The following is an 11,853-nucleotide window of genomic DNA, read 5'->3' as shown; positions in this document are numbered from 1 at the left end:
CATAAAAACTTTCTTATATCATCATTTAGAAGCTCCATTGGAAAAAATGAGCCAAGGCTTATACGTGTGGTGGAAAGAGGGCTAAGGCGGTTCCACCCATTTCCTGGGACAGCCACACAATAATAAAGTGATCATAAATATGCAGCTCTACAACTCTAGTGGGCAGTGTCTCAACATAGAAGGGGATCAGTGGGCTGATACTTTACCGCGGTTCGGCCCTCTTTTTTTACCACACTGCAGTAGGAGCATGATGAACAGAGTCAGGATTACTCTCCTTGGTAAGTTCATTTTACATTTTAAACACACAACACAAACACTCTTAGCAAAGCCAGTGACACTTGAAATCAACATTGGTTGTGTGTGAGTGTTACTACAGATTTTGTTAAGCTTCAACTTTGCCTGTCTGAAATCAGTGATATGCATTCGTTTTTTTGTTGTCTGTCTCCATGCAGTTTTCTGCCTGTGTGGGTTTTTGAGGGCTCAGCAGCAGCTTCTCCCTGGCTCCTGCAGCTTTGAGTCAGGTACCTGCGGATACATCCATGACGACAGCTGGAGCATGAATGAAGAAGGTAAGGTCATTGCTTTATCTTCACAATGTCACTTGAAAAAAAATTAAACTCACTCCTCATTTTAATTCAATTGAGTTCTAAATAACTATTTATTAACTATTACAATTTTCTATTTCTATTACTTCTGCTACTGAGAACAAATATTTTGTAATATAATTAGACAGAAGAAGTTCAAGTAATGTCAAACTTTCATTAATATGCATTTCATTTTAACCAAGTACACATTTGCTATGAACTTGCTTCAATTAAAGATTATATCTTTTCATGCTTCAGAAGGATAGACAATCGAGTCATGTTAAGTCTGTTATGATTTTTATATACTATTATGATCTATAGTTTAACAAATCACAAAGTAACAGATTTACATGCTTTCCTACCCCCATTAGCTGCCAACTTTGACATCCATTTTCTTACTTTTGTTATGCATTCAATGGTCATACAGCTGAACAAACTTAAATTAATGTACCTTTTAAGCATCATCTGAAAACTTAGGGGCATTCATCTCTATTTTTTCTGAGCAATTTAGTTAGGTTGAAATCTTCTATACTATTCTGATTTTACAGGATTGTTCCGGTATCCGTTTTTTTTGTTCCGTTCTATAGAACGGAATATAATATATATATATATATATATAGTTATATTGACCTCACATAGTCAAAGTTAGTAAAGTGAGCAATTGCACCAGTTATTTCTATCACGATGTGGAAAGGAGAAACCCAGGTGCAGAGGTATTTGCATAGACATGGTTTATTCCGTGGGGAAGGCAGAGACGTAGTCAAACAGTCCAATAATCGGCAACGAAAGGCAATAGCAAGGGTAAGGCAGCTCTGCGTCAAGGGGCAGAGACAGGTCGACTAACAAAACAGGCAGGAAAGAGTCTTGGTTGGGACAAGGTACGAGACGGGTAAGAGCAGGAATACTTAGAGGCAGGATACGGGTTCTAGAAAATGGTGACGACAAAACAAGGACGTGACAGAGAGTGGAGGCTTAAGAAGACAGGGGAGCAATCAGCAGCAGCTGGGGGTGGGACTAACGAGACACGGCTGGGAACAATGACTACTCAGACAGGGGGGACGTAAGACTAGCACAGACACAGAAGGGAGCGGATTTCACAATAAAACCGGAAACACAAGGAGGAACATGTAGAATCATGACAGTACCCCCCCTCTCAATGGACCGCCTCCGGCGGACCTAGGCCAGCCGGACCGCCCAGAAAGAGGAGGACACGGGGGAACAAGACAAAACGGATAAGACCAAGACTCTGAAACATGCGACAAACAAGGCAACAAAACCGACAAGAAAATAACACAAGACTGACAAGGCCAAAAAACAAAACCGAGCAAAAGGCAAGGGGCACACAAAACAACAAACAAGAGAGGGAGAGTCAGAGCTAGTTCTTTTTTTCCTTAGCTTTGATCTTGGATTTAAATTGTTCTAACAGTTTAGGGTCAAGGATGTCACGACCTGGAACCCACGACCTCTCCTCCGATCCATAACCCTCCCAGTCAACGAGGTATTAAAAACCTCGGCCCACGCGTCTGGAATCGATTATCCTTTTAACGGTCCACAAAGTCTCACCCTCAATAACACAGGGAGGAGGGGGAGGCCTGGAAGCCGGAACCAGAGGGGAGGTCTTGGCAGGTTTTAGCTTAGACACATGAAACGTAGGATGGATGCGCATGGGCTTAGGTAGACGTAAGTGTACAGCGATAGGAATAACAATATTTACAATGGTAAAAGGACCAATGTAGCGGGGTGACAGTTTATTGAGATTAATGTCATTTGTGCACAACCACCCCGTCTCCCTCTTTGTAGGGAGGAGTCTCAGAGCGCCGGCGGTCGGCTGCAGTCTTATATGCGGAGATAGAGTTCTGGAGCTTCAGGCGTGCTTTGGCCCAGGTGTCCCAACAACGCTGAACCAGCGCCGCTGCCGATTGCACCTGGACTTCCCCTTCCAGGTCCGGGAAGAGTGGGGGCTGATAGCCGTAGGCGCACTCGAACTCCGGCCGAGGCGCAGGTCAGAGAGTTGTGGGCGTACTCCACCCAGGGCAGGTCCTTGGCACAGGCGGAGGGGGAACGGGAAACCAGGCAGCACAGGGAGGTCTCTAGGTCCTGGTTTACCCGTTCAGTCTGTCCATTGCTCTGGGGGTGGTAACCCGAGGACAGGCTGGGGCGAGCACCGATGAGGCGACAGAACTCTGCCCAGAAACGGGAAGAAAACTGGGGGCCCCGATCCGAGACGATGTCCCTCGGGAGGGCGTGCAGGCGGAAAACGTGGTTCAGGACCGCTTCAGCAGTCTCTCTGGCGTCAAGAAGCTTGGGTAGGGGAACAAAGTGAGCCATCTTTGAGAAGCGGTCGACGATGGTGAGGACAGTAGTCATGCCCTCGGACGGCGGAAACCCCGGTGACGAAGTCCATGGATATGTGGGACCATGGTCGATCAGGCACCGGCAGGAGCTTTCCCGTGGGTTGAGCGGGAGGCGGCTTGTTGGCAGCACAGATGGGACACGCCGCCACGTACTGACACACGTCCTGCTGCAGACCAGGCCACCAGAACCGCCGCCGGATGAGAGTGAGGGTGCGTTGCTGCCCTGGGTGACAGGACAGGCACAAACAGGCGGTTAGTGGGGCAGAAGGTCGGAGGAGGAGTCTGCCGCAAGGCCCTCCTGACCCTCTCCTCGACCTCCCAGACCAGGGACCCAACCACCAAGTTGGAAGGCAGCACAGTCTCAGTGAGTCGTACATCCGAGACAGGGCGTCTGCCTTAATATTCTTGGTACCAGGCCGGAAGGTCACAACAAAATTAAACCTGGAAAAAAACAAGGACCAGCGGGACTGGCGAGGTCTCAGGCGTTGTGCAGTGCGTATATATTCCAAGTTCTTGTGATCTGTCCATACCATAAAGGGGTTCTCCGCCCCCTCCAGCCAGTGACGCCACTCCTCCAAGGCGCCCTTGATGGCCAGCAGCTCCCTGTCTCACATATCATAGTTCCTCTCCGTCTGGTTCAGTTTGTGGGAGAAGAATGCTCAGGTGTGGACCTTACCATCTGTGATAGAGCGTTGGAAGAGGATGGCCCCGACCCCCGTGCTAGAAGCATCCACCTCGACCAGGAACTGCTGGTGGGGATCAGGCTGGCGGAGAATCGGGGCAGAGGTGAACCATTCCTTTAGTTCCCGGAACGCTCTCGGTTGCCGGGCTCCCGTGGAAAGGCTGCGAGTCAGAGGTCAGGGCACAGAGGGGAGAACAGAGAACTAAAATTTCTAATGAATTTCCGGTAGAAGTTTGCAAAACCTAAAAACCGTTGGAGTGCCTTTCGGTTATCGGGAGAGGGCCAGTCAGCGACAGCCTGAACCTTAGCCGGGTCCATGGCTATCCTACCGGGACTAATTACATAACCAAGGAAGGAGACGGTCGCAGCATGAAACTCACACTTCTCAGCCTTGACGAACAGTTGGTTAGCTAATAGCTTGTTTAACACTAGACACACGTGTTGGTGGTGTGACTGTTTGTCTGGCGAAAAAATTAGAATGTCGTCTAGATAAACAAAAACGAACCGATTAAGAAATTCTCTCAGGTCGTCATTAACTAGGCTTTGAAACACGGCAGGGGCGTTAGTGAGACCGAAAGGCATTACCAGATACTCGTAGTGGCCAGAGTGACTGTTAAAAGCAGTTTTCCATTCATCCCCTTGGCGGATTCTAACCAAGTGGTAAGCAATACATAGGTCCAATTTGGTAAAAAATAGTGGCTCCTTTGAGCATCTCAAACGCTGAAACAATTAGTGGTAAGGGGTAACGATTCTTAACCGTAATATCATTAAGAGAGCGATAATCAATGTATAGGCGCAGGGAGCCGTCCTTCTTACCGACAAAAAGGTGCCAGCCCCAGCCAGGGATGAGGAAGGGCGGATTATCCCTGCGGCCAGAGATTTCGAGATGCAACGGTTCATGGCATCAGTTTCTAGGCGAGACAAGGAGTAAAGGCGACCACGCTGGGGATGGGAACCAGGCAATAACTCAATAGCGCAATCATAAGAGCGATGAGGAGGAAGACTTACTAAAAACCTCACCCACATCGTGGTACATAGACGGAACCGATGATGAGTCCGGAGAAGTGGTGGAAGGTACCGGAGAGACGCTAGACCTAATGGGCGTTGCGCAGCTTCGTCTAGATCCTGGTGACCATGGCGATGACTGCGTCTAGCCCCTCCGGGAGCTCAAGGGGAATGAGCATGGTTCGTATGCGCGGGGAGAGACCCTCGAGGATGACTCGGGTGAGGACGGTCCCCTCCCAGCGACACTCTGCAGCCAGCGCGCGGAACCGGATAGCGTAGTCGCTCACGTGCTGGGACCCTTGGCGGAGATGGAGAAGAGCAGATGCTGCTTCCTCTCCCGGAACGATGCGCTGGAAGGTCCGCTGGAACGCTGTGGTGAACAGCTCCGCAGAGTCGCATAGGGACGACCAGTTCCGCCACGGCCCACTCTGCCGCCCGCCCGCTCAGCAGCGAGATGATGTAAGCCACTCTGGAGCGCCCATTGGGAAAGGCGGTGGAGTTCAGCTCGAAGTGGAGACTGCACATGGTTAGGAAGCCCCGACAATCTCCAGAGTCACCGGAGAAACACTCGGGTCGTTGCAGGACGATCATGGAGAAGTGTGGAACCGGAACGGACTCACCGGTGGAAGCTGGAGCCGGCGCGGTGGCCGGACTCGCCGAAGCGGGAGGTGGTGCTGCGGTCCCGGCGGCGGCCGTCAAGAATAGAAAATGTTTATTCATCCCTAGAGGGGAAACACACTTTTACAACAGCACAATTGAAAATAAAGTGCAAGGAAAAAAAAGAAATAATAAGAGATAATAAAATAAAATAAAACGTCGATCGAACGTACATTTCCCATGATGATCGATGGAATAAAGGGACGGAACCTACAACCTGCTCTGCATCCGCGTCTTTTCCTCTTAATTTCCACGGGAATCGTCCATTCCGCGCTGAGAGAGAGAGCGGTGTTGCGCATCACCAACAGCTGGTCCCTAGTGTAAACAATAGGTCGAATAACAAAACAGCCAGGAAAGAGTCTTGGTTGGGACAAGGTACGAGACAGGGTAAGCGCAGGAATACTTAGAGGCAGGATACAGGTTCTAGAAAATGGTGACGACAAGACAAGGACATGACAGACAGTGGGGGCTTAAGAAGACAGTGGAGCAATCAGCAGCAGCTGGGGGCGGGACTAACGAGACACGTCTGTGAACAATAACTACTCAGACAGGGGGGAAGTAAGACTAGCACAGACACAGAAGGGAGCGGATTTCACAATAAAACCGGAAAAACAAGGAGGAACATGTAGAATCATGACAATTTCAGTATTCCATTTTAGTACTCCAATAAGTACACAATCAATTTACACAATTAAAAAAAAAGGTTCACAGTCTTAACACTGATGTTTCATGAGTTTCATGTAACGTGAAAGTCATCTCATTAAAATCTATGAATAGTTCATTTACATGTCATTACATGATTTAATAATATCATGCGGTAACTCAACACTCACCTATCATGAAAGTACAAAAAAAGTTAGTTTTATGTAATTACATGATTATAAAACATAATGTTATAACATGAAACTCATTCATCATGAAATATAAGAAAAGTTAGTTTTATGTAAGTACCTGATTATAAAATAACATGTTGTAACATAAAACTGACCTTTCATGTAAATATTAGAACGGTTCTGTTTTTATAATAAATGTATTCGAGGTTCAGACACAATCCTTACAAATCCTAATATCATGTAACATGAAACTCATTTATCATGAAAAAGTTAGTTTTTTGTAAAAACATGATTCCGAAATATAGGTAGATAGATAAACTGTCTTTATTTTCATTCTCATCCATTTACTGCAATGATCTGGTAAATAGATAGAAGGCTCAAGAGTAATGGCAGCACGTAAAGCTGGGGGCGGTAGCAGGAGCAAAAGCAGGAGCGGCCTGTGGACGGTGGCACAGATAGTGATTTAATCTCTCAGGCACAATGAGTGACTCTGGCCTTCCCTACAGAGGAGAGCCTTGAGCCCTGTTAACACAGACACTTCTACGGTTTCACTGGACCATGTTGGCCAGAATATGCTTACATTTTGATAGGCTATAGGAAAAACACAATGATCCCTGAAAGAAATCAGTCGGTCATGAGCCAGATTGCCTGCAAACGACAACCTTTGTCGAGACAAAAAACTAAAAAATGAAAAAAAAGAAAAGAAATGCCCCCAGTGCACAAAACCAAGTATTCATTTGTTGATTAAAACAAACGATTGATGTTTTATTGTCATATCATTTAATATGAATAGAGCCATATTAATTTCGGTTTTGTCAATTCTGTGCGAATGGCTCCATCCTCAGTAAATGTTTTAGCTGTTGTAAACCAAATGTGGAAATACTCGTAATACTCGTTGTCCATTCTTCCACTTTCCACTGACTGCACAGCTATGTTTATGATAGCCACAAAGAGTCCCTAAGTAGCTCCCTCCTTTTTCTGTTAGCAAAGTTTGAGTTGCCAGGGCTGCTGGTAGTATGCCAACTGACTTTCCATTAATGAAATTCTAATTTTCTTCAGTTCCATTTTTTATTCCTACAATTCAATCTCATACATATGTCTAGCCACTCCTACAGTTACATAAAAAAGATTCAAAATACATTGAGAACAGAGTCCTGTTGCTGTTTGGTTGCTATGGCAATGTTAGTTTGATTTGTGCAAACTGTACCCAAAACAGTAACCCAGAAGAAATTTGGTTATGGAAATGTGGTTTTAGAGGATGATTAGTGTTCTAAATATTATGCTCAGACGTCAGAGGGGAGCATACCTTGTGTAAACACAATAATCAAATGACAATCAAGCTTTTCAGAGTAATTTACCTGTTCCACCCTAACTTATAATCATGTAACTTTTTAGTTTACAGTTTAAATGTGTCATGTTTGGGCACTAATAAAAAAGTTAAAAATTGAATTGACAGTTATATTAATAGCTAAAAATTCAGAATCACATTCATCTATTTCATTCAAACTAATTGTGAAATATTGATAGTTGAAGTTGACAGACTGTTTAACTGGTAGTGTTTATTAAAGCAGTCTTACAGCTAGTATGACTCATGAAGTGGGACAGACATATGTGGATGGTTTCTTGCAACCACACAAATTCCACTTTGCTCTTTTTTTTATTACCAAAAAAGGATCACTGTTCAGAAGCACTTCAGGTTTGCTGTCTATAAAAAAAATCTATTTATAAGTCCCTCTCTGTTCTTAGACATGAGTCAGCTGATTAAAGTGCCCCACTTGTAAAAACATTTGGTTTCATTTATACAAAAAAAAAAAGGAAAACTCTTCTGCTTCAAACATACACTCAATGAGTCTCATTCATGATAGAGTTGATAGCAGTGTACTACTGGTCAGGTTAATTAAGAAAACAATATAATGGACAGAGGGACATTCATTCACCTCACACTCATAAAATAAAATATGTGTTGTCTCTTATTCCAAACAACAACACAAACGTTTGGTCATAATGGTAAAACAAATGGAAATCCAAAAAAAACAAAAAGAAAAAGAGAATTTACATTTTAAGCCAAGGAGGTTTTCCTTGGCTTAAAATATAAATTATCTTTAAATAGAGAAAACATGTATTATTGTTTATGCTGGCCAGCAAATCAAAGGTTAAAAGTGCTTTATTATTTTGTTTGATTGGGAAAATGGAGCATCAAGTTGGGAATAATCAGATTGGTCCAGGAGTGGCAGAGATGACCATCCGTAAACACTGGGAAACAGGCAAAATCCATTTCCATTATATTACTTTCACTTGTAGTGAAAAGTGAGTTTTTATCAGATGACATTATGCAAAAAGCAGGAACGACGGCACACATGTATCTCTTTCTCTGTTCTGCTGCAGCATCTGAGCAGTGGAGCAATTTTCTCTAAAGTAATATCCCGTTCCACTCACTCTTAAAACAATTTGCAAAGCATCGTATAACAAATGCTTTTTAAAAAAATGAACTTGAATGAATAAACATACAAAACAATGTTATAAGTTTCTCATACACATTAGTAAAATTCGCTGCATACGCAGAAACTCGACCAATAAAATAAACAATAATATTAACTTGTTTTTTAGGCTCACCTTGAGCTTAAAAGTAAAAGTAAAACATGTTTCTGAGCATGTGTAGAGTTTGTCTAAACAAGAATGTATATCTGTATCTCTAGGTAATGTCAGTAAAAATGATTTTTTACAGACATCGCTTATCCCGTGCGAATGCACTTAAAATAACGCAGAGGAGGGGGTTAATTTACAAAGCACCGAGGTCCCCAGGTAATACTTATTCTGTGCAAATAGGGCTTAAGCTAGAATTGAAAAATATTTAAAAATTGAAATTAAAATATAACAAACTAAACCTTTATTAAATTCAACCCTTTAATATTCTGATGGCTGAGATTGTTTGTTAAATATGATGAGAGATTGTAGAATGTGATGAGAGATTGTAGAATGTGATGAGACATTGTAGAATGTGATAAAATAAAGTAGAATGTGATAAGTGATTGAAGAATGGGATGAGAGAATAAATAATGTGATGAGAGATTGTAGAATGTAATAAATTAATGTAGAATGTGACAATAGTTTATAGAATGGGATGAGAGATTGTAGAATATTAGGATAGATTGTAGAATGTGATGAAAGATTGAAGAACGTCATAGAAGATTGTAGAATGTGTCAAGCGTTTTTTAAATGTGATGAGAGATTGTAGTATAGGATGAGAGATTGTTGAATGTGATGAGATTTTATTTTGTGATGAGATATCGAAGAATGTGACAAGTGTTTGTTAAATGTGATGAGAGATTGTAGAATGGGATGAGAGATTGAAGAATGTTTTGAGAGATTGTAGAATGTGAGATTGTTGAATGTGTTGAGAGATTGTAGAATGGGATGAGAGATTGTAGGATGGGATGAGGGTTTATAGAATGAGATGAGAGATTGTAGAATGGTTGAGAGATTGTAGAATGTGATGAGAGATTGTAGAACATGATGAGAGATTGCAGAATTCGTTGAGAGATTGTAGAATGTGATGAGAAATTGTAGAATGTGATGAGGCATTGTAGAATTTGATGAGAGATTGTAGATTGTGATGAGAGATTGCAGAATGTAATGAGAGATTGTAGAATGTGATGAGAGATTCTAGAATGTGATGAGAGATTCTAGAATGTGTTGGGAGATTTTAAAATGTGATTAGAGATTGTAAAATGGGATTAGATATTTTAGAATGTGGTGAGGGATTGTAGAATGTTTTAAAATATTGTAGAATGTGATGAGATACTGTAGAATGGGATAAGAGATTGTAGAATGGGATGAGGGTTTGTTAAATGTGATGAGAGATTGTAGAATGGGATGAGAGATTGAAGAATGTTATGAGAGATTGTAGAATGTGTTGAGAGATTGTAGAATGGGATGAGAGATTGTAGAATGGGATGAGGGTTTATAGAATGAGATGAGAGGTTGTAGAATGGTTGAGAGATTGTAGAATGTGATGAGAGATTGTAGAACGTGATGAGAGATTGTAGAATGCGTTGAGAGATTGTAGAATGTGATGAGAAAGTGTAGAATGTGATGAGGCATTGTAGAATGTGATAAAATAAAGTAGAATGTGATAAGTGATTGAAGAATGTGATGAGAGATTGTAGAATATGAGGACAGATTGTAGAATGTCATAGAAGATTGTAGAATGTGTCAAGTGTTTGTTAAATGCGATAAGAGATTTTATTTTGTGATGAGATATTGAAGAATGTGACAAGTGTTTGTTAAATGTGATGAGAGATTGTAGAATGGGATGAGAGATTGTAGAATGTGAGATTGTAGAATGTGTTGAGAGATTGTAGAATGGGATGAGAGATTGTAGATTGTGATGAGAGATTGTAGAATGTAATGAGAGATTGTAGAATGTGATGAGAGATTCTAGAATGTGTTGGGAGATTTTAAAATGTGTATAGAGATTGTAAAATGGGATTAGATATTTTAGAATGTGGTGAGAGATTGTAGAATGTTTTAAAATATTGTAGAATGTGATGAGATATTGTAGAATGGGATAAGAGATTGTAGAATGGGATGAGGGTTTGTTAAATGTGATGAGAGATTGTAGAATGGGATGAGAGATTGAAGAATGTTATGAGAGATTGTAGAATGTGAGATTGTAGAATGTGTTGAGAGATTGTAGAATGGGATGAGAGATTGTAGGATGGGATGAGGGTTTATAGAATGAGATGAGAGATTGTAGAATGGTTGAGAGATTGTAGAATGTGATGAGAGATTGTAGAACGTGATGAGAGATTGCAGAATTCGTTGAGAGATTGTAGAATGTGATGAGAAATTGTAGAATGTGATGAGGCATTGTAGAATGTGATAAAATAAAGTAGAATGTGATAAGTGATTGAAGAATGTGATGAGAGAATAAATAATGTGATGAGAGATTGTAGAATGTAATAAATTAATGTAGAATGTGACAATAGTTTGTAGAATGGGATGAGAGATTGTAGAATATGAGGAAAGATTGTAGAATGTGATGAAAGATTGAAGAATGTCATAGAAGATTGTAGAATGTGTCAAGCGTTTGTTAAATGTGATAAGAGATTTCATTTTGTGATGAGATATTGAAGAATGTGACAAGATTTTGTAAAATGTGATAAGAGATTGTAGAATGTGAGATTGTAGAATGGGATGAGCGATTGTAGAATGGGATGAGCGATTGTAGAATGTGATGAGAGATTGTAGAATGTGATAAGAGATTGTTAAATGTTATGAAAGATCGTACAATGTGAAGAAAGATTTTAGAATGTGATGAGAGATTGTAGAATCTCATGAGAGATTGTAAAATGTGATGAAAGATCGTACAACGTGAAGAAAGATTGCAGAATGCAATGAGAGTTTGTAGAACTTGATGAGAGATTGTAGAATGTTATTAAATAATTTATAATGTGATGAAAGAATGTAGATTGTGAGAAAGTATTGCAGAATATGATAAAAAAAGATTGTTGAATGTTATAGAGATTGTTGAATGTGTTGAAAGATTGTAAAATGTGATAGAAGATTATAGAATGTGATAAGAGATTGTAGAATTTTATAAAAGGATTATTGAATGTGATAGAGATTTCAGAATGTGATGCAAGATTGTAGATTGTGATAAAGGTTTGCATAATGTGTTAAAAGATTGTAGAAAGTGATAAGAGATTGTAAAACATGTTGACTGCTTGCAGAATGTA

The 11,853-nt window shown here is 41.2% G+C and overlaps 1 protein-coding gene across 1 annotated transcript in view; it reads left to right on the top strand.

Annotated features, from left to right (window-relative positions):
* The first annotated feature begins 249 nt into the window (after positions 1–249).
* The window catches only part of mamdc2a (MAM domain containing 2a), a 52,390-nt gene continuing 40,786 nt past the window's right edge, over positions 250–11,853 (top strand). Inside the window, exons 1-2 of the mRNA XM_087811551.1 lie at positions 250–278; positions 453–569. Coding sequence (XP_087667677.1) covers positions 251–278; positions 453–569 — 145 coding nt within the window. The 5' untranslated portion in view covers position 250. The remainder of the gene's footprint in view (positions 279–452; positions 570–11,853) is intronic.

The sequence above is a fragment of the Callionymus lyra genome, chromosome 1 (genome assembly GCF_982586985.1).
Source record: "Callionymus lyra chromosome 1, fCalLyr1.hap1.1, whole genome shotgun sequence".
Taxonomy (NCBI): Eukaryota; Metazoa; Chordata; class Actinopteri; order Syngnathiformes; family Callionymidae; genus Callionymus; species Callionymus lyra.
This window is presented reverse-complemented; position numbering and strand designations above follow the sequence as displayed.